Consider the following 24310-nt stretch of genomic DNA (forward strand, 5'->3'; position numbering starts at 1 on the left):
TGGCTTCAGACCACCAAAAACATATTATGTGGAAACTATTGTGGAACTTCTCATCGGTGGCATTTGGTAAGTAGATAATTAGTTTTAAATTGGTAAAATGCATGATTGCCTCTTTTTTCTTTATTTGTTGCTAATTATATTTTACATTAATTAGAGAGTGCAACCATGCAATACTTTGTCATTAGGTATACGTTGTATACTGAAATGTATCACTATATTTCTGAGGAGCTCTGGAACTCATGTACTTCTTTCATCATGGTTTAGTACTTGACGTTATAATATTTTTATGTTACATCCAATTTGTGTACCTGCTCATTTCATGTACTGGGCAACTTCCTTGCCCCATTGATGTCAGGAGCAGGTACACAAATTGGGTGTGACATATATAAAGAGAGGATCTAGGAAATGGCAGCATTTTGTCAGCTCCAGCACCTAAAAAATTAACACTCCTATCCCTGCACGTAACTTGTTGACGTTCCAAGCTTCTAAGCTGGAGTACGTGCTGATAGACACAATAAAACTTGGTTCAGCCAATACAAAGACTTTGGAGGGAAGAATCACAGACTCTACCCTAGCGTCCTCCTGTTTAAGGACTGAGACCAGTGGCAATGGCAAAGTGAATAGCTAACACAATTTACAGAACCTGAAGTATAAAGCGAATGATGCTAAGAATGCAAAAGCTTTTTCCTTCGCAGATTTCATTGTGAATAAAGTCTGTTCTTGAAATAAAATGAAGTCGCTGAGCTTCGTTATTTAAGAAACATTTTTCAGCCAGAGTTGCAATGACTCCCTTTGCATGACTTCTACGTGGATTTTGCACGCAATGAAGTGGATGAGGTTGCATGATCCGAAGGCGAGAGATGCTGCGTGCAGTTCTGGTGTCGGTGGGACGTGTTGTGCCCCATGCTGCTTCGTGAGGAGCAGACCGCCGGTGCTGCAGGGGGCGCTCGCTTCTGGCCGGCGGCGTGCTGCAGCGGCTGCGCCAGGGTCGGCGAAGCCCACAAGTCGGCTGCTGTCCTTGCAAGGAGGAGGTGCAGGTGAGTGAAGTTGCGCCTCGGCGGTATCAGCCTGGTTTGAGGCACGGATTGTAAGCGGTAAGGCCCTCGGGGCGCCCGCTGTCTTTCGCCTCCTTATCGCTAGCACGTCTCGGGGGAGGCCGGCCTCCAGCCGCCTCCCAGCGCTCGGCCTTGAACCCCAGCGTCCCTCCACGAGTCATTGGGCTCCCGGTCCTGCTGGCAAACCCGCACCCTCTCGTCTACAGACAGCACGGCAGATGGGAGGGTGCTATCCCCTCGGGTCAAGTTCCCGTTATCATAATTGGCATTTGATAAAGGGCTTTATGCAGCATAGAGAGACCCCTTTGCTGAATACATCGGGAAGGATGAGGGCAAAAGAGGTTTTGGAAGCACTCAGGTCAAGACCTCGCTAAGAATGGACCACATCACCAACTTCTGTTGGGATTTATGATCGGTCTGGAGACTGACCAGCATAAGCAGGCATTTTGAGTCTGAATCAAGCACCAGCATAAACCAGGAGAGCAAGGCAATGCTCTTCGGTAACAGGCACAACCGGTCCGCCATCCCCTTCAAAGTCAGATCTGACTCCCTGAAGATGCTAGGGATCTGGTATGGAGTGGATCAGGTGTCCAACAAGAATTGGTCGGAGCGGATCGCAAGAGTCCACCAAAAATTGGGACTTTGAGCGCGGAGGTCCCTCGATAACAGGGAAGAACCTGATAATCAGGTGCAAGGTGCTCTTGGTGTTGTTGTACGTGATGCAGGTGTGGCCCGTTCTCCCCATTTCTGCCTTGGTGTTACCAGAGCAGTTTTCAGATTTATTTGGGGGTCCAAAATAGATAGGATCTGAAGGAGTGCCATGTACAAGTCGACAGACAATGGGAGCAATGATGTACCCAGCATGGCCCTCATCCTGCCGACCACCTTCGTGTGTGGCTGCATCAAGCTGTGCATAGAATAAAAGAACAAGTGCCACTGTGTGCTGATGTTCTACCTGCCCCAGGTGTTGCGAAGGATAGGCCTGGCCCTGTTGCACAATGTCCCAGTCAGTTGGAATTGGCCACGCCACTTATCCTTTGTGGAAGTTTTTCCAGGGCACCACTTTTGACCACAAAGCCATCAGGTAATGGTCAACATGGAGCACTCTCTAGAAACTGAGAGATGAGGGCTCGATGGATCTGGTGGGATGGTTCCCTGAGCAAACCATTCAGGTCATGTGGTGGAATGACTCATTGCCAGGGCTCACAAACTAGCACCAGGACGTGGCCTGGCTGGTGGTGAGAGGAGCCCTTCCCGTGAATTTTTTCTTGTAAAACCAGACATCACCCACCACACACTTTTTCCTTGGGTCTGCTGTGGTGGAGCAGAGACTATCACCCACCTCTTTGCTGTGTGCAAATTTACAAAGAGTTTGTGAAGGATGCAGGGGTCTTTGTTACAGTTCATCCCCAGTGGCAGTGTGACAGAGGACTCTCTGATTTACTATCAGTTCCAGGGACACACTCTATGTCCGATGTACAGAGCTGCTGGAAGACCATCAGCTTGGTGGAAGACACTGTTTGGTGTGACTGAAACCTATTGGTCTTACTGAGATAGATGTCAGTCAGGGAATGCTGCCAACTGGTAAGTTCCAGACTGCAGGAGTATGTGCTGAGAAATGTACTGAGGCTTGGTGCAGTCAACGCAAGAGCACTGTAGGGAAGGACCACAGTCTCGAGACCTCCCATTACCGTGCTCAGAGGGAGTGACACGGAGTGTACTTCCCCCACTCAGAAGAGTGGGGGGGGGGCGTGGTGTCTTATTGAACCCTATCAAATACTGAAAGGCCTGGATAGAGTAAATGTGGAGAGGATGTTTCCTCTGGTGTGGGAGTCTGGGACCAGTGAGTACAGCTTCGAATACAAGAATGTCCTTGTAGGACAAAGACGAGGAGGAATTTCTGTACCTAGGGGAGGTGAATTTGTGGAATTCATTGCCATAGAAGGCTGTGGAGGCCAAGTCACTGGAGATATTTAAGATGGAGTTAGATAAATTCTTGATAGGAAGGGAATCGAGGGTTATGGGAGAAGGCAGGAGGATAGGGTTGAAAAGGATAAAGTAGCGGAACAGACTCGATGGGCCGAATTCTGCTCCTATGTCTTGTCTTTCCACTACTTCTAAATTACAGGTCAGAAGTTATATTGTGGATTTGGAGAGTCATATGGCCTCTCTGTTTGAAACCAGGTGGGAATATAGATTGTGGAGGGTTACGTGACCTCTCCATCTGGAGTGTAGTCGGAAGTCGCATCACCTGCCAGTCAAGGTTGGACCTGCCCACCCAGTGGCCCCTTTAATCACATTGATTACCTGGGTCAAACTGCCCAGCTTACTGCACTTTAAAAGTCCATCACATGCAGCAGATCATCCTCTTTGCTTCTTGGTGCTGACTACAAACACTGCTCTATGCCAGGTCATGAACTGTGCACATCACTGACAGAGTTGTTGGCAAGGTCTGCACTACATTTAGAGCAGGACCATCGTATTGTGTCAGAATACTTAGCATTGAGCCGTACCCTGTTGAAATAGGAAACTGGGAGTGCATGTTTAAGCCCCTGTCTTGTAAAAGTGTGCTAGTTCCGAACATTACTGCACGTGTGTGTGTGTGTGTGTGTGTGTGTGTGTGTGTGTGTGTGTGTGTGTGTGTGTGTGTGTGTGAGAGAGAGAGAAGCAACTGGTATCGGAGATCACTGTTTCCAATGTGACTGTATGCAAGTGTTGTGTGTCTTCCCCATTATGATTTTCCTGTGTGTGCAATAAAGATCATCCTTTGTTTGTTTAGTCTATGTCTGGACATGATTATCTGTGAACCTACCGAACCTGATTTGATCACACGTAACAAAAGTATGATTGGAGTACTCTTCAAATGAATGCTGCTGTCAGACTCACTGTGGCTGCAAAGTGTGCAGTTTACAAACTATACTGCAGTTACTCTGAGAATTCCTGAAAAATGAAATACAGTGCTGTATAGGTCTATAGTCTTTGATCATGATCTTGCGTCAATGTGGATTACCAAGGTGTCAACAACTGTTTATGCTATTTGTATACCCACACAAATGTAACAATGTTGTTATTGTATTATCAGCTACAAGATAAAACTCCATCTATGTGAATTATAACAGTGAAATTCACCTCTGGGCATTTGAGGGCAGCAGGTTTTGAAGCTTCTTGCACATTTAAAAAAAATATAATTTATCTTCCAGAGTCAGCCAATAATTGCAATGATTCTTCAGTTTACCACCAGGAAGCTTGTCCCACAGGTTGTCAATTGCCTTAGGCAATCTTCCAAGCTCCGGATGACCCAAATTGAGACGATGCGCCCAAGTTCAGGTTGGTATTTAGTTTAGATTAACAGAAAGCATTAATTTTAATGATATTTTGGTATTATGAGTTAAATTTAATTCTCTGCTACATTCTACAAGCCTCTGTTATTGAAAGCATCAGCAGTTTGGGCTAAAACAAAAAAAAAAATTAAGCAGCATGTTTCTGAATATTTAATCTGCAGATTTGTGAAGTTATCCTTGGTGTTTTTTTGTATTGTAATTGAAGTATCCTGATTAGGAATTTTTTTTGTCTGGTTTGTTTTAGATTTGGCCGAATTTCGGGAAGTCTTTGCAAAAGCCAAGCACATAACTATTTTAACAGGTGCTGGAGCTAGTGCTGAGAGTGGAGTTCCCACCTTCCGTGGAGCTGGTGGCTTCTGGAGAAAATGGCAAGCCCAGGTATGATCTTGTGGCTACAGTGAGAAAATACACTTAATTATATTCTGTCAACACCTGCTGGCATCCAGATCGGCAATTTATTTTAATGTATTTGGACATTTGTGCTCCAGAAACACATTTAAGCAACACAAGTTCTTGAATTTGTGAGAAGTGATTGAGGATCGCTATGTTCATTAGCCACCCAGTAATGAAACTTGCATTTTATATTTATTTATCATCATAATAAACTGCTTGCATTTTTTTTAAAAAGCCAGCATTCTTTTAAAGAATAGATGCTGGGATTAAACACTATAACACATCTCCAACAACACTGCAAGTAGCGGGGGATGTGGCAAGATGGCGTAGGGAGCGGACGTGCCTTCCCGGTCTCCCCCAGGCAGTTATATAAATACCCGTTTTAAGAATATTTCTTTTCTGTTAAAAGTCTTTGTATTGTTTATCAATTGTTTTTAGTTTAAAATGGCAATAAAGATTAAGGAAAATAGAGTTCAAATACAGAATAAAACTATACTCTCCGACTTTGGAAGAAACTCGGCCTACTTGCCCAGACAGAACCACGGAGTCAAGGCTGGAATCTTCTTAAGAACGGAGCTCATTAATTGGACTGTCGGATAAGCTGGCCTTGGACACCCCTCTGAAAGATGGTGATGAATATTGATTTGAAATGTTTTATGAAGATAAATTGCAGTAATTGGCATTGGTTGCCCGTGAGTTTTAAAAATCCAGATAACATTAAAGTTTATTAGTGATTTTTTTTTGGATGGAATATCAGAAGGATGAATTTATTATCTATAAATACAGAACAAAATTACATTCTTTGACTTTGGAAGAAATTTGACCTATTTGCCCAGACAGAGCCGGAGTTGGTGCTGGAAATTTCTCAAGAACAGAACTTATTAAAGTTGATTTCGGACTCCTTTTTGAAAGATGGCGACGAATGTTGATTTGAAATATTTGAAATATTTTCTGAAGATAAACATATATATGGAACTCCTTGACCTGCAATAAGGTTTATCAGTGATTTTTTTTTGGATGGAATATTGGAAGAGTGAATTTATTATCTGTGAGTATGCATACATTGCAAACAGATTTTAATAGTATTGAAAAGTTTTTTTTTAAACTAAACAACAAGATCAGTTTAATATTGAGAAAATTGGAAAAAAAGGAAACTTTATTAAATTTGGAAACTCAGTAGAAAGAAACTATGAACAAGATTGATGATTTATAAAATTAAAGTCGAAGGAGCAATGTCCAAGAAGAGTTAAAAATTTTGAATAAGTTTTTCTTGAAAATAAACAATAATTTCAACTTAACATTGAGAAGATTGACAAAGTGGAAAATTTGATATTAAATTGGGAAACATAGAAGAAAGAACTTATGAATAACATTGATGCTTTAGAAGATCAAGACCGAAGGAATTATGTTCAAGAAAATTTTAAAAGATTTGAAAAAACTTATTTTTGAAAGTAAGCTACAAATTCAACTTGAGACTGAGAAGAATGGAAGATTCAGTGTTGAACTGGGATGTTCAGAGGTGTTTTAATTCAGTGGATGAAATTCAGGAAGACTTGAAAAAAAATGTAAAAAAAAAGCTTTTATTGATTGTAAACAATGTTTAACTCAGTGTTGGGAGGGTGGAAAGGGTGCAAAATTTAATATCAAGTTTGGATTTTCAAAAAAAAGAGTTTATGAATAAGATTGGTTAAATTGATGGTCCGGGGTATTATGGATATAAGAAATGATGATTTTTTGGTTTATACGTGTATTTTGTCTGCCTGGGGGGGGGGGGGTGGAGGGAGTGGTACTTCTACTCCCGAAAGTCATATGCCACTTGTGGTTTATACCACACCCATTTGGGTTTTTGGGAATTAACCACCACAAGGTGGTTTCCTAAGGGGTTAGGGGAGGTGGGGGGGGTGAAAATTTGAAAATTATTTAGTATCTATTATGTAATATTATACTAAGTCAATTTGAAATGAATGTATGGAGATACTATAAATAAATTTAAAAAAAAAACACTGCAAGTAGCTTTCCATTTAATTTCATGTCCATCCAATGTTAGATGATGAGCTGTAATAATGCATTTTGCTTTGTGATGGGGCATTCAGTGCTTGAAACTGTATAACCATGAGATGCTAGTTTGTTTTCAGGCATTTCTACTTTGCTCATTCAATAATGAGAGTTGGGAATGACAAGATTTTGGATCAAATTTAATTTGATAAACAGCTGGCAAATACCATATGTATAAATTGGGACTTCACTTCTGAAAGCTTCCACATATCAATGGTATCTTGCACCCTTGATGCAAATATTTATATTGACATTTGTTCTTATCTCAATTTTATATTGTCAAGTAGTCATGTCAAGTTTACAATTAGACATTTCAATTTAATAATTAAAATACTTTTTTAATGATAGCTGATTTGGCCTGTATGATTTAAAATATTGAAGAAATTTGTCACATGCACTAAAGGTGTATATGTTTTCCCCTTGTATTCTGCTTTTGAAAATCAATCCCTTTGAAGTAAATAGAAATTAAATTCTGCAGATGGTATTAGAGTGGACCTTCATTCAGTACCTATATTCTTCACCATACAGGATACTTAGTGCAGGCAATTTAGGGCAAGTTGCCATCTCTTTGTTGCTCTTGTTCGCTTTCTAAATCTAGGTCTGATTGTTTCTTTAAAATTGTAGTGTGCTCCTCTGTTCACTTTTTATTGATTTATTATGCATTAGACTGGAATGCACATATGCGTGATTTTAGCAATTGATAGTGAGTTATCTAAGAAGGGCTCTTGTGATTAACTCATGTTGCATCAGAGCAGAATAGAATTGAATGACATACCTTTTCATGGAGAAAACTTTTTTTTAAAAAGCTTTATTTATTCGTTCAAAAAAACAAACAATATATGACATAATCAGCAATTAAACATGAACATGAATGTTTTTTTTATATAAAGAAAAAAAAAGAAACCCCCCCCCCCCATTCAGCCAACTCTCCTAAGGAGAGCCATAAAAAAGAAAGAATATTAAAGAAAAAATTAAATATACATATTAAAATCTAGTCAACATAAATTGAAATGTAAATATTCCGAGTATAACAGCCACTTATTAATAAAAAAATTTATAATTATCATGCGAAACATGCGTAATTTTTTTCCATTATTAAACAACATTTAATCTCATTATGTCATCTATTAATATCAATCATATTTGTAACTTTTCACGTACTAGCAATACATTTTTTCGCTACGGATAAAGCTAAATATACAAAAGCAAGCTGGAACTTATTTAATCCCAAACCTTTCAGAGGTTGCAAGCTACCCAATAAAAATACTGTTGGATCTAAAACTATTTTAATCTTGTACAGGTATTCTAAAAACGATTGAATTTTTTTCCAAAAAGATTGTATATGTATACATAACCAAACAGCATGAAAAAAAGTTCCAATCGTATCACCACATCTAAAGCACAAATCTGATTCATTAAAACCATTTTTTTTAAAATTTTTCAGGTGTCAAATATAATTGATGTAAAAAAATTGTAATTAATCATTGCATAATGTGCATTTATCAATCTAGTTACACTATCATAACAGATATCTAACCAATCATCTTCAGAAAAAATAAAACCAATATCCACTTCCCATTTAATTTTAGATCTATCCCAACCCTTTTTATCCATACCATCCTGTAATATTTGATACATAGATGAAATATAACTCTTCTCTGGTACCTTCATAAGAAAAGTCTCAAATTTAGTCATTTTAGAAAAAATCATATCTCTACCAAACATACATTTTACCCAAGATCGAATTTGATAATAAAGAAATAGAGTTCTCATCAATACCAAAATCTTCCCTCATCTGATTAAAAGATAAAAACTTAACCTCTTTAAAACAATCTCCCAAATTTTTCACACCTTTAAATCTCCAATGCAATAAACTTTGATTATGTATTGAAAAAGAAATAAGTTGATTATTATACAACGGAGTCAAAGCCAATAATTTATCCCTAGAGCCTATCATTTTATTTTTCTTTATCCATAACTTCATTAAATGTTTTAGTATAGGCACATTATATTGTTGTAATAAATTTATGCTCCACCTAAACACAAATTGATGTATTTCAAATTCAGAAATACTTGCCATCTCAATTTTAGCCCAACTAGGAGGCCGTACCAAATCCATCAATGAACTAATAAATTTAAGTTGGGCTGCTTCATAATAATTTTGAAAATGTGGTAAATGTAGTTCCCCCTAACTCATATTTCCAAGTTAATTTATTCAAAGCTGCTCTCAAAAACTTACCCCTTCGTAAAAACTCCCTAACCATTTTATTCAAATCTCTAAAAAAAATTTATCAAGTAAATACGGAATAGATTGAAACAAATATTGTATACACGGAAAGATATTCATCTTAATTGTATTTATCCTTCCCATTAAATTAATAGGTAAATCTTTCCATTTGATCAAATCAGTTTTAATTTTTTTCATTAATGGAGCATAATTTAATTTATATAAAGGTTGATAATTAACATTCAAAATTATACCCAGATATTTAATTTGATCAGTCCACTTCAAATTAATAATATTCTTATAAACTGAATAATCTCCTTCACTTAACGGTAATATTTCACTTTTTTCCCCAATTAACTTTATATCCAGAAAGACATCCATATTGTATTAAACATTCCTTCAAATGCAAAAGTTTATTAAATACACCAATACATCATCAACAAATAAATTAATTTTATACTCCTCATCTAAAACTTTCATACCTTGTATCTGTGTATTTTGTCTTATCAACTGTGCTAAAGGTTCAATCACTAACGCAAACAAAGCTGGTGATAAAGGACAACCTTGACGAGTTGATCAAGTTAACTTAAAAGATTCCGAAATCAAACCATTCGTCAATACTCTAGCTACCGGTTTACTATGTAGAACCCTAATCTATCCAATAAAAGAAGGACCAAACTTAAATTTCTCCAAAACTTTAAACAAAAAATTCCATTCAACTATCAAATGCTTTTTCTGCATCTAAGGATATCACCATCGGGTGATCGAACGATTGTTGAAATCTATTAATCAAACTAATCACGTGCAAAATGTTATCTGAAGCATATCTGTTCTTTATAAAACCTGTTTGATCAATATGAATCAACTTTGGTAAAAATTTAGCCAATGTATTCACTAATATTTTAGCTATTATTTTATAATCTACATTTAACAACAAAATTAGTCTATATGAAGATACTTTCAAAGGATCTCTATCTTTTTTAGGAATTACTGTAAAGCACTAGAACAAGACTCAGGTAATTCATAATGTTCTCCAACTTGACGTAATACATCCCCAAACACTGTAGATAAATTATAAAAAATTTTATAAAATTCAACCGAAAATCCATCATCACCAGGCGATTTACCGTTCAGGATTTCCAACATAGCCATTTTAATTTCCGAATCAGTAAATGGTTCTTCTAACTCCTGTATATCTCCATCCTCTAATATCAGTAAATTCAACTGTGATTAAAAAAAGATCAATTGATCCAGTTTCTTGTTTTCCTTCAGATGTATATAACTTTTTATAAAATGAATAAAATTCATCATTAATCTCACGAGGTTTATAAGTAATAAGAGAATTCTGTCTAACAGCATTAATAGTCCTCGATATCTGTTCTTTCTTTAATTGCCACGCCAAAACCTTATGTGCTTACCGTTGTTTAGTCCTAGTAATCACACATTCAAATTGATAAGATTGCAAAGTATTATATTTCAATTTCAGCCTAGATAATTCTATTTTCTGATCTTCTGCAGCATCTTTCTGAAATTCCTTTTCTAACTCATCGATCTGTTTCTCTAATTCAAGACTCTGATTTAATCGATTCTTTTTTATTTTAGAAGTATAACTAATTATTTGTCCTCTCAAATAGGCTTTCATAGCATCCCATAATACTAACTTACTTTGAACAGAATTAGAATTTTCTTTCAAAAAAAATTAATGTTTTTTTTAAATTAATAAATTCCATATTTTTAACAACATTGTATTAAATCTCCAATGATAAGCTATTTGAGTTTTCTCAGAAGTTTCATATGTAAAATATAACAGAGAATGATCTGAAATCACCTACTTTTATATTCCGTTTGTTGTATTTTCCCTTGTAAATGTGCAGATACTAAAAAAAAGTCAATCCTTGAAATCGATTCATGTTTAGATGAATAAAAAGAAAAATTTTTCTCTGTCGGATTAAGACGTCTCCAAATATCTACTAAATTAAGATCTTTCATCAACGCTTGGACCTGAATTGCCATTTTGGATTTTTTAACTTTCTTCGGAGATTTATCTAATAAAGGTTCCAAAACACAATTAGAATCACCACCAACTAAAATATTATCATTAGCCTGACCCAAACATAAAAATGCATCTGAAATAAATTAAGTCCAAAATTCACTAAAATTCTTACAATTCAATTTAAGAATATATCCTGCCTTTTCCTCCATTGATTGTAATTCAAAAGATAAATTTTTATGTATCAAAATTGCTACACCTTTAGCTCTAGAATTAAATGAAGAAGAATATACATGCCAAACCCAGTCCCTTTTTAATTTCACACTTTCCTTCACATTCAAATGTGTTTCTTGTAAAAAGGCAATATCAATTTTCATTTTCTTAATATATGCCAAGACTCACTTACGTTTAATCGGACTGTTTAATCCTCAAACATTAAAAGCAGCAAGCCTCAACTTTGACATATCTACTATTATTACTAAATACCAATAATATCTTTATATAAAAACTCAAATCAATGTATATAGGCCCTCCAATAGAAAAAATCACAAATTAAAAACTAAATAAAATTTAAAAATAATAAAGAAAAAAAAAGAAAGTCCCTCCCCCCCTAAAAAACTACCAAAAGGTAGTAATCCCCTAAACAAAAATTGGGTGTGGGTCACCCACCAGTGGCTGATGACTAGTAAAGAACTTAGTGCAAATCTCTCCCTCCCCAGCCAAACAGTCAATAACATCAAAATATCATAATAACAAAAGAAAAAAATAGAATAAGAAAATTCTTTTCATCCAGAAGATTCCAATCTCGAAGATCCCATTTCAGAAGGAGGTGGACTCTTTCCATTCCCGTTTTTCCCATTTCTGCCATTCTTCCGTTTCCAGAACAAGCAGATTTTTCTTTAGGAGATAATGGTGGACTACACCTTTGTCCTCTTATATCTGGCAATGAATCAGCAAAAATCATTGCTTCACGATCAGTTTCAAAAAACCGAAATTGATAGTCTCCATAAAACACCTTCAACACTGCAGGGTAACGAAAAGTAGACTTATAACCTTTACGCCACAAAACTTCTTTAACTGGATTGAATCGACGTTGACGTTGAATGACCTTTTGACTCAAATCAGGATTAAAAAAGACTGCTATTCTGAATCAATAATGGGGTTTGTCGTTGTCTCGCATTTTGAACTGCAAGTCGAAGTATTGCTTCTCTGTCCAAATAACTCAAACATCGAATTATTACCAGTCTTGGTGGTTGACCAGCTGAGGGTGTTCTTCTTAAAGCTCTATGGGCTCTTTCCAGTGCCAATCCCCCAGAGAAAAATTCTTGCCCTAATATTTGCGGAATCCATTCTTTAAAGAAACGAAGAGGACCTTGTCCTTCTATACCTTCTGGCAAACCAACAATTTTCACATTATTCCTTCTGCTTTGATTCTCCAAGTATTCTGTTTTTCTTTCTAGCTCCTTCTCATGTTCTCCTAGTTCTATGATTGATTTTTCCAACTTCAGCACTTTTTCTGTGTTAGAAGTCACTTATTGTTTACAATCCAAAAAAGCAGTCTGAAATTTTTAAAAATCTTCACAAGATGCATCCACACGTGTCTTAACCATATTTAATTCTGAACTTATACCAGCATTCATTTGAACCATTTCATTCATTTGAGATGTCAATAAATCCATTCCAGGTTTTATAACAGCTTCAATAGCTGCCTTCAATTGTCATTCAGTAAAGCTCAGCTCTGCCCTCTCTGACATAGTGGCAGAACAAGGTAACTGCAGTTCCTGCTGCAACTCAACAGAAGGCATTTTAAAAGTTTTACTGCGGGTCTGGACTCCCAGCGACGGAACCCCGACTTCCTCAGGGGGTCGCCGCTCGTCTCCCCCTGTATCTCGTTTTTTCATCAATTCACGAAGAAAAACGATTTCTTCAGATTGAAATGCTACCTGATGCATTTCCAACAATGGAGTCGTCTTAGGAACATAAGAACATAGGAAGTAGGAACAGGAGTAGGCCAAAAATGGCCCATCGAGCCTGCTCCACCATTCAATACGATCATGGCTGATCTAATTTATGACCTAACTCCACCTACCTGCCTTCTCCCCATATCCCCTAATTCCTCTATCATGTAAAAATTTATCTAACCGAATTTTAAATATGTTTAATGAGGCAGCCTCAACCACTTCCCTGGTTAGAGAATTCCAAACATTCACTACTCTCTGGGAAAAACTATATTTCCTCATCTCTGTCCTAAATCCCCCGAATCTTGAGACTATGTCCTCTCGTTTTAGTTTCCCCGGCCAGCTCAAAAAACCTTCCTACATCTATCCAATCCATACCCTTCATAATCCTATATGTTTCTATAAGATCTCCTCTCAGTCTTCTGAACTCGAACGAATACAATCCTAGACGATTTAATCTTTCATCATAAGTCAACCCCTTCATCCCAGGGATCAACCTAGTAAACCTCCTCTGGACCGTCTCCAAAGCCAGTATATCCTTCCTCAAATATGGAGACCAGAACTGGACACAGTACTCCAGGTGCGGTCTCACCAGTACCTTATACAGTTGCAACATTACCTCCCTACTCCTGAATTCATTTCCTGCGTGCTCCCTCCGTTGAAATCGAAAGGCTTTCCAAATCGGGGTCCACTTCTTGGGAACACGCACCTTCTCCCGGAGAACGGGTAATTCCAGCGCCATCCTTCACTTGGTGAGCAATAGACATTTTTTTTCAGCTCCCACAGGCGATCTTTGGGGTTTAGACAATGAAGAGATTGAGCCTGGGGCTGTATCAAATCGTCTAGGCCCCAATTCTTCAGCACTTCGAAAATGTAACTTCTTCTGCACTTGAGGTTTGGTCTTTTTACCATTAGTGGCCATAATAATTCCTTAATACTTTAAACTGAAATGTAAAAAGTTTAAACCTGAAAACAAAGAGTTAAAAAACAGGTACTTAAAAGTCTGGCCAGAGAGGTCGAGATTACACGTCTAGACTCTACGCCATCTTGCCACGTTCCCTGGAGAAAACATTATTGTACCTGTGTTCTTGGAGAAAAAGAATTATGAAACCTATATCTGCCATTTTATTAAGTACTAATAAAATTTAAGATGCCTTTTTAAAAACTTGGGTGAGAGCTATACAATTCAGCTCCCCTAATTACATCAAACTGAAACATTAATTCTTTTTCGCCCTCCATAGATGCTGTCTGTCCTGCAGAGTATTTATTCATTTTCTGTTTTTATTTTTAATTTGATATTTTTGTAAATTTACCACATGTAGGATAGTGTTCAACTTTGTTGCCTGGGTTGTGATTCATTCATCTCTTCATTGTAAAGTAAGTCCAATACAATTGTATTTATCAAAGCGTAAAAGCTTATTAATTGCCTAGTTTATGGTATGTAAATTCCTTCGAGGTGTGGAAGTAACTAAGTACATTTTTTTTTGCATGGAGGTTGAAATTTGCATGCAACTGCTTGTTGTGCAGAGCAAGTGTGTCCATATATTGCCTTCGTGATATATACCTTACTTCTGAATTGTAAGCCACAGCTCAATTGTCTGCTTGCTTTTTGAATCAGAGTGTTGTGAGTTCAAATCCGATCCAGCGATGAGCACAGAAATCTAGTGCAGTACTCATGGTCTCGTGCAGTGCTCATGGTCTCGTGCAGTGCTCGTGGTCTCGTGCCGTGCCCGTGGTCTCGTGCCGTGCCCGTGGTCTCGTGCCGTGCCCGTGGTCTCGTGCCGTGCCCGTGGTCTCGTGCCGTGCCCGTGGTCTCGTGCCGTGCCCGTGGTCTCGTGCCGTGCTAAATGGGTCCCATTTGTTCTATCAGATGGCTTTTTTTTAAAAACCAAGCAGACAATTTATCAGTGGCTAGCAGTCTAGCTTCTGGACCCTAGATGCATGTACCATGGAGCACAAAGGCCGCATTTGGAAACGCTCGTCATGCATAACCCCCATGCAAAAATGTTACTTACAGTTACTTCAACACATGAACTAGGTGATTAATAAGATTTTCTGTCTTGGTGAATATAATTGTATTGGACTGACTACAATAGACAGATGAATGAGTCACAACCTAGCAACAAAGTTGAACACTATCCTACATACAATTCCATAAATATCAACAACAAAAAAATCCCAGGGGAATTATCCTGAGATATTATCATTACTATATTGTTAGGTATGGTTGCTTTATTTTCCTTCAGAACAGTGTAATGTGTTTAGAATCTTGTGAAAGAGAAACGGAAGGCTTACAGAGTTAAACAAGAAAATCTACAGCTGCTGGGGTCTATTGCAATACACAAACGTGTTGGAGAAACTCAGCACGTTACGCAGCATCCATAGGAAGTTAAATGGAGTTCCAGACGAAAGGCTCAGGCCTAAAGCTTTGGTTACCCTTTACTTTCTATGGATGTTGTGTGACCTGATGAGTTTCTTCAGCAATTTTATGTATTGTCTTTCCTTAGTGCAACTTCAAATTTGGCATGAATTCATTGGCACATATCTGTATAATATAAAACATTCACCATGCTAATTCTGGAAATACTGATGCAGGATTTGTTCACTGAGAAATATTTCATTTGCAATTGGGGCAACTGCTAAAAGCTGTTCTTTCCAAATTTCCAGGCCCTTACATTCAAAGTTAAGAAAATTGCATGGGTTTAATGGATATATTCCAGTTAACACAACTCGCAATCTGTGTTCTTAAATGGCAATTTTTCCATGTGCATATCTTCCATTCACAGGATTTGGCTACTCCAGAAGTGTTTTCACGAAATCCTTCCAGAGTTTGGGAATTCTATCATTACCGTCGTGAGCTGATGCTGAGCAAAAACCCAAATTCTGCACACATTGCTATTGCAGAGTGTGAGGCCAGACTGAAGAAGCAAGGCCGAAAGGTTGTGGTTATCACACAAAACATTGACGAGCTTCACAAGAGAGCAGGATCAAAAAATATTTATGAAATTCATGGTATGTCACTTCTTTGTTCTTTGAAACCCATGACTGTCAGCTTTACAGTTTGTCTCGGTCTTGTTATACTTGTGCTTGAAGAGCTTGATTACTTTGATAATGTGTTTGGTGACCCAAATAATACACTGTGGTATTTAAAGTTCATTGGATTTGCATGGCAGTCTCTGACTATTTATGTTATAAATTTATATGCAAAATTTAAACAAGTATGTAATGTCATAAAATTCAACTTAATTGTGGTAATATTTACATCTTAAATTGTTTTCCCATGTTACAATTTATTTTTCTCCCTTGTTCCCTCATCACAGGCAACTGCATAAATTAGCTATCATTGTGTAATTTTCTACTTTAGTGATACATGGCCTATGAGCTCACACTGCTCAAATACACGTGACTGATTAACCCCTTACATTTTTGGAATGTGGGAAAGCAGATCACCTGGAGGAAACCCACACAGCTCACAGGGAGAATGTGCAAACTCCTTACAGATAAGGACAGATTTGATTCCATATCACTGGCGCTGTAGATAGTGTTGAGCTATGCCCAAATATACAATTAAAAACCTGTTACTTCAATGTTGCAATAAATACAAGTGATTCACTGCAGATGTTTATTGATATCTCTTTCTCAAAAGTGGAAAAATATCCATGTGCTGGAAATCTAAAATAAACACTCAGCAGATGAAGCAGAGTATCAGTGGCAAGAGAAACTTAACATTTCAGATTGCAAATCTCTCGTTCGAACCGGGAAATTGGAAGAGGTAGTTAAAGTTGCAGTGGAAGTGGTGGGAGGGTCCAAGAGGACAAAAGAGATATCAACGACTGGCTGAGGCAAGGGTTGCCGTGAGGATCTGTTGTAGGGCTCCTTTCATTGGTGGGTTAATGGAGGGAGTGATGATTCAGACAAAGAAGTGTAAAATGTATGAATGAAGGGCTGAGGTATCTACACAGCAAATTTGGCCTCACTAATGGAATAAAAATGGGCCAATCTCATAATTGGAAGGCTTGTAACATAAAGGACCAGTTCTGACATGGACAGACAAAGCGAGTTTCTTGAAGTTGTCAAACTATATCGAGTATAAAAGGCTGCTTTTTGTCCAGTTGTTGTTTTATTTTGAACCTTGCTACAACTGGAGACACAATATTTAGGTGCCGTGTCAATGGAGTTGCAAAGGTGCTCCAGCATCACCTGGTGACTGAGCTTTCCAACACACTGATATTATCAAGGGAAAAATTAATCTGAAAAGTTTATCTTGTATTAGTAATATCTGCCTAAAAGCATATCTTTCAAAAAAAAACTTACAACAGCATGTGCTTTTGTGTAAGTATATGTTATTTATCAGAAATTGGTTTGTAGATTAGGTACTTTCTTCTTAGGCATAAACTTCCCTCCTTACAAATTCCTTTCTTGTTTGACTAAACCAACTCAATTTGGCATCTTCTGTAAATAGTTGTCGCCTCTGAGTTTAGCAAATATGCTGATATTTCAATGATTGAATTTTGGTCCATTTGACCTCTTCATTTGAGGATAGCAACATAATCTTCATTGAAGGAAATGTTCATATTAGAAAATTTAACTTCGACCTTAGAATCAATGCAAATATTTTAATGTAATCAGATTAATTGCAATGTACCGTATTTTGACACGTGTAATGCACACTATATTAGAACGTGACAAACTGGGTAACCCACCGTGTGTCATCTCTGTAAGCATGCTACACCAGAATGTTTTTAAATTTTGAAGTTGTGTGAGCATTAAAAATGAAATTATCAAAAACAATGCTGAAGTCAAAAACCATACATCTGAAATAACAAGTAAAATGCTGTATAACATTGAAGTCAAAAACCATATAACACCTGAAATAACATGGATTCATCTTCTCATCCTCATCTTTCTCCTCCATTCGTGAATTAATGATTCACCAACCTCGAACTCGCTTGCTGCTGCTCTGTTGCTCGTTTCTTCTGTTATCGTAACTACTTTAATTTTTGAAGTTAGCGGTGTAAGATTTGCATGTGATTTCTCACATCGTCAAAACTACTCTAGATCTCAAAGATAATATATGCAGAGCACAAAAAGCGGGACCTTTTAGACAAATTTTTGGATTATAGCAGATTAAGCTAGCTACACAGGGTGATAATGTTATTTGTGCATGTATTGATTTGTTTTTTGTGACTTTTGTAGGACATGAAGGTAATAGTCAGGACCAACTGATACTACGCACGTGCGGTATATTTGTGTGTGCGCTATTCGAGAACTTTTACATAATTTCAGATTTTCAATGTGTTGTATGAATGTGCTATATTTGTGAAAATAAGATACTATAACCCATTTTATTCTTTTAATTATTTATTCATTTTCTTATTGACTATGTTAGTTATGTATTCATATTTGCTTTATGTTTTATTCTATTTAATTTTGTTCCTTTAGGCAGTTTGTTCAAAACACGTTGCACAAGCTGTAAAAACGTAGCAGAGAATTACAGGAGTCCAATATGTTCGGCCTTAGCTGGAAAAGGGTAATGACTTAATAGAACTAACATTTATGATGCATGTGGTATAATTCTGGTGCAAATAAAAATCAATTTTGCAGCCTGTTCTGATACTTATTTTCCGCATTCCCTTAGGGTTGCGTTGCCTTTTACATAAAGGGGAAAAGTACTGCCTTAATCAGTGAGAATCGCTCTCTATATATTGCATGTTTTCTCCAGTTAATGATTTTTGTGTTGATCTGTGGGTTGTAATATCCTAATCTTCATGAGTTGGATTGATTTTTGAACAAGATTTAGGTTGGGTGAAACATTTCATGATCAATCCTTTGTAAATTAGACTAATCAGTGTTTAGCAGAAATAAACTAAATGCAGTGAATTTACAATAAAGTAATACTTTGATTGAAGCTGAAAATGTCACCATAAGATTTTCAAATGTGTTTTTTTTTCCTTCAAGTGCACCAGATCCAGACACAGAAGATGCCAGAATCCCAGTTGAGAATCTTCCCAGGTAGAAATATTTATATATTGATCATAAATAACTTGGTTCACTGAGCACACAACTCTATACTGTTTACAAAATCGGTAAGCTATGTTCTGCAGTTAAAAGTCAATACAATAACTGCAGATGGCCAGAGGATGTGTTTAACTTGGCATTGAACATAATGTTAAATTCACAAAGCTTCTGTAATTCATTCCTGAACATTAAATCATTAGAACTTTCTAGGAACAGGAATTTTTTTTTTAAAACCTATGTAAGTGCTTGAAATCTAAAATGAAAAGCAGAAAATGCTGGATAATCTCAGCAGGTGAGACAGGAAAGAGGAATGTTCAATGTTTTTGGTCTGTACTGAAATGTAGTAACCTGTAAGTTTGGATCAGTGCAGTTTTTAAATGTTCTCAAAAAGTTTTGTGCTTCAGATTTGTGAAGTCTATCAATGTTTTTGCAAACCTACAAGAATTAAATTGGCAGAGGTCTTGTGTATCATTTGCTTAGCCAATTAGCTGATTAACAAAGTGTAGACTAGAACAGCCATTCTCCACTTTTCTTTTGGCTATTCCCACCACCATCAAGGACTCTGTTCAAAGTTTATGGTCCCCTCTTTCCTGCAAAGTAGTCAAGATTTAGTTTCTTCCGTACTTCTCTCCTACCAAATACAAAACTACTTAAATATATTTCTGTTAGGTAAGGTGAAAAGAAAAAACTCTTACTTAAAGGTGCTGTGCACCCGCCCCCACCCTGGGGAGTGGGGGGAGGGGGCATAAAGTCCCCATTCAGAATGGCTGGCCGAGAGGATTTTTTATAAAAATAAGAAATCTTACTTTGTGCAAGAAAATGTATAATGCTTATATAAATATATAATTATTTTCACTGACAGGTGTAACTGGGGCTCTGGTCAATAAGGGTAGGTATTGCACCTCTGAAAAATGAGGGTAATTGAGGAATGTGCAGGGAGTCCCGGAGTGATCAGCCTTTTTGGAATGCTGGTTGGGAAAGCTGATGGGGGGGGATAGTGCTGGAAATGTCAGTTCACTCATTGGCGAGGATAAGATGAGCCCATTGAGCTTCTGGGAGAGAGTAGAATAGGTGAAAGCAGAATTGTGGGAAATTGAGCAAACTGTTGAGAGCACCTTTAGCCAAAGTGGGAAGAAACCCTTAGTTGAGGAGAAAAAGAATTGGAAAAACTTGATACAGGAACTGGCCACATTATGAAGGTGTGGGAAATTGGCAAAGTAGCATCTACACCTTTCAGGAACTGAGGTGTTGTAATTGTAACAGTAGGAATTGGTTGCAATGGGTTTATGGGGGTTATTGGTCAATAGTCTATCCATGAGCAGAAATAAATTGAGAAAAGAAAAAGTCAGGTGAGCAAAAAGTAGAACTGGCTGCTATTTTTTTTCTGTTTGGGAAAGAGCAAGAAACTGCAAAAATAGTTGTAAATTCCTGAAAAATAGGTGAAAGGAAGGAAGGAAATAAATGTATCTGATGACAATGTAGGCTGGGACTTCAGTGGTTATCATAATACCCTACTCCAAGTTGTTGATTGGAATCCAGTAAGAAGTTCAAATGAGAGCATGAAATCTGGTGATTTAATGATGGGAGCTATTTGGACCACTTTCCAAAGAAGTAGGAAAGAATGCTCCAGGTCATTATACTTGATTAGTTTTGTTAATCAATGATGGAAGTACTGTAAATACACAACACTGAAGTAATTAAATATCTAAAGCTTTAGGATACTGGACTGTTACACCATAAAAGAAAGGACATGGATTCTTTTTTACTTCTCCATACTGTAATTTATTGCTATGCTTCCATCTGCTAATTTGGGTCCCAATAGGATGTAAAACTTCATTTTTTCCTTTAGCCATTGAGCATTATATATTTTCTTAGGTGTGAAGAGTTGGGTTGCAATGGTTTGCTTCGTCCCTATGTCGTGTGGTTTGGAGAGACTCTAGATTCTGATATCCTGATGGAAGTGAACAGTGAACTGGAGATGTGTGACCTTTGTCTTTTGGCAAGTAGACATTTTCTCTCATTACACCACAGAAAGGATTGTTTTGTGTACATGATATGCTCAGTTAAAATGATTGTTTGCCTGATGTACAAAAGTAAATAACCCGCTTTTGATTGTCTAACTTAATAGTGCTTTATTTAATATTTTAATTTGGAAATACAGCACCATAACAGGCCCTTCCAGCCCTCGAGCCTGCACCACCAAAGTAAATTCATGTGACCAATTAAATCTACTAACCCCATGTCTTTAGAATTAGGAACATGATGGAGCACTCAGGGGAAAATCTACACAGGCACAGGGAGCACATTCAAACTTCTTGGAGGCAGAGGTGGATTCAAACCCAGGTTCCTGGTACTGTAAAAGCATTGAGCTAACTGCTACACTATTGTCTTGTTGTATCGTAAATACTGGAGTTTGATTGTTGAGATTCTACATTTCAGTGATCTAATAATTTCCTAAAGCAAAATGGCAAAGTAATATAAAACCTGCACCAAGATTGTAACTTTATGTTGTTTATTATATCTGATTTTTTTTAAATGAAAAAGCCATAAAGAAGCCACTGTTGGGCTTGAAAGGTAAAGTAATCATATCGAGGACCGTTAATCCTTTGGCCTGTCCAGCTAATTATTGGGAAAAGGACGTTGGATCATTTTCATTCAGAAACAAAACCCCTTATAGGGTACTGAGAAGATAATAAATATTTTGACATATTCGAAAAGGTGTTCCTTTCAGAATCAAACTGGTCTTCCAACAAAATGATTCTGACATCAGAATATTCCTTGGACATGATAGAAATCTGCGACAAAGGGTGTTCTCTCCTCCATCAGCCAAACTGTCCTTCCAATTTGAGGTGTCCTGTGGAATGATGAGAAATGATGTCAACCCTCTCGTAACTCATGCCAATCATTTAAGGTATTCTGGACAGATAGAATGTTCTATAGATGCTTTTACATGTCTTTTTTTAAATTTGTTTTAACTCAGTGAATTGGCATCAAAATGCCACCTGATAGTTTCATTTACAAGGTTTAGTTTTCCAAATTGAGTCACTGGCTTTATCCTAAGAATAATGACCATATGGAGCAGATGTATATTTTTCAGCTCTCGTCAACCAAAATAATTTATTTAACAAATGGAAATTATATATTTTTTCAGATTGGAACTATCATTTGTTAAATATAAAGATGTGATAGTACTGGAAAGGGTGTAGAGGATTTTCACCAGGATTGCTTCGATGAAGCTTCTTAATTACCTGGAGAGGCTGGCTTGTTTTCGGAGAGAAGGAATTTAACAGGGGATGTGATTGAGCTATTCAGAACTATGAGGGATTTCGATAAGGTAGAGGGCAGAAAATGTTTCTCCGTATCAGAGGTGATTAAAACTATAGGACACAGATTTAGGTTCAGTCCACCCAGAGAAGTGTGGTGGGAGCAGAATTGCTGATCGCATTTGAGAAGTGTCTAGATGAGTACTTAATACACCCAGGTATCGAAGACAATGGATCAGCAGGGACTTGAGGGACCTGTTTCCATGGTTATGTGACTCTGATTCTAGATCTTTACTTCAACATAGGACCAAAATCAGGTCATTCTGCTTTTTGTGTTTGTTCTGCTATTCATTTATGCCAGAGCTAAGAATATCCCTTAATTTTATTGGCTGCCTGCTTTGATAGCAATGACAAAACTGCATCAGTCTCAACTTTGAACTTCTTAATTGACTTTATTAAAATCTGTTGGAGGATCTCAGCAGGTTGATCAGCATCAGTGGAAAAAATTATTTTACTCCCACATTAGGAAGTCCCCAGGTTATAACCACATTCTGTTCCTGTGAACTGTTGGTAATCTGATCTGTTCTTCAGTCGAAATGAACTAAAACAGTGCGTGGGAGAGGGTCACAGAAGCAGCTGTGAAAGGTGAGGAGACAGGAAAGGAAAGAGTAGCTGCCAGCAGCAAGCCTCACTGGCTCAGTGAATGAGTGAGACTAACTCCTTCATGTGGGCTTGTATATTTAGGGTTGTATATCTCTGGCTTGCTCAGAAGAGTGTGTATGATCCACTCACAGTGGCATGGCTCCTTTTTTTATAGTCCAGGTAAACATATCGGAAGCAAAGCGCCACCATGGCCAAGGAACAGAGCTGCAAGGCTGAGGTGCCAGTTAATGCCCCATCATATGGAAAGGTAAATATATGATGGAATAGCAAAATGTTTAACTTCTGCTCAAGTCTTTGAAAGATGTTTCAAAGTTTGAACTATAATTTGGGACGTACATCTCCAAAAATTGATTGATTAACCGGCACAGTTAATGTGGTGGTTAGCACAATGCTGTTACATCGCCAGCGATCAGTACTGGGATTAGAATCCCATGCTATCTGAAAGGAGTTTCTACATTCTCCCCGTGTCTTCATGGGTTTCCTCTGGAGGCTCCAGTTTCCTCCTCCTGTTTGAAACGTACCAGGGATTGTAGGTTAATTGTGTGAAACGAGCTTGTTGGCCAAAATGGCCTGTAACCGTGCTGTATGTCTAAATTTATTGTTAAACTGGGCAAATTAATCTTTGAAATGAATGAAATCTCAGGGCTGAAAGTCTGTTAGTTTGTTATGTGATATCAATTTGTGTACTAATTAAAACATTTTAGGATTTAATACAACATAAGGCAGGCTGCTTATATAAATCTTTTGGAATGATTTTGTCAGGTTGGGACATCATCAATCGTCTATCCAGCAGCATTGTTTGCTCCCCAGGTCGCTGCGAGGGGTGTGCCAGTTGCAGAGTTTAATACTCGAGTCTCAGATGCCACTACAAAATTCAGGTATGTGGTTTGGTAGGCACCTGGGCAGGTATGACCATGTATTTATGATATACAGTACATTTCTGATTATCCTAAATGCTTGGAACTGGACCTATCTCAGGTAAGCAGATTTTTCGGATGTTCGAATATTTTCTCTAAGCAGACCAGTATCACCAGGAGAATACTTGTATCAGGAGGGAGTCACGTGATGGAGTAGTGGCCAGTCGGGAAAACCAGCCCTCTCCAGGAAAATAGGAAAAAAGTTAGGAAAAAGCAAAGCATAACAAAAAATAAAATAGAAGATAAAGATACAGAGAAGAGAAAGAAGATGGCTCCCAAGAAGGAGAAAGTAAAAGCAACTGGAAATAAATTAGAAAAGTCGCTGGAGAAGATAGAAGAAGGCCTTACCTGCACGAAGGAACAGGACGTTGTGGTGGCGAGGACCCTCGAAGTCAGTACCTGACCTGCGGAGTCGCAACCCACCAGCCGG

General features: G+C 37.6%; 1 protein-coding gene across 1 annotated transcript in view; it reads left to right on the top strand.

Moving 5' to 3' along the window:
• Positions 1 to 962: 962 nt before the first annotated feature.
• Positions 963 to 24310, top strand: part of sirt5 (sirtuin 5) — a 41039-nt gene continuing 17691 nt past the window's right edge. Inside the window, exons 1-8 of the mRNA XM_069913398.1 lie at positions 963 to 1037; positions 4256 to 4382; positions 4641 to 4774; positions 15806 to 16031; positions 18462 to 18549; positions 18978 to 19031; positions 20913 to 21036; positions 23726 to 23841. Of these exons, the coding sequence (XP_069769499.1) occupies positions 4274 to 4382; positions 4641 to 4774; positions 15806 to 16031; positions 18462 to 18549; positions 18978 to 19031; positions 20913 to 21036; positions 23726 to 23841 (851 nt within the window). The 5' untranslated portion in view covers positions 963 to 1037; positions 4256 to 4273. The remainder of the gene's footprint in view (positions 1038 to 4255; positions 4383 to 4640; positions 4775 to 15805; positions 16032 to 18461; positions 18550 to 18977; positions 19032 to 20912; positions 21037 to 23725; positions 23842 to 24310) is intronic.

This window comes from Narcine bancroftii, chromosome 1, assembly GCF_036971445.1.
Source record: "Narcine bancroftii isolate sNarBan1 chromosome 1, sNarBan1.hap1, whole genome shotgun sequence".
Taxonomy (NCBI): domain Eukaryota; kingdom Metazoa; phylum Chordata; class Chondrichthyes; order Torpediniformes; family Narcinidae; genus Narcine; species Narcine bancroftii.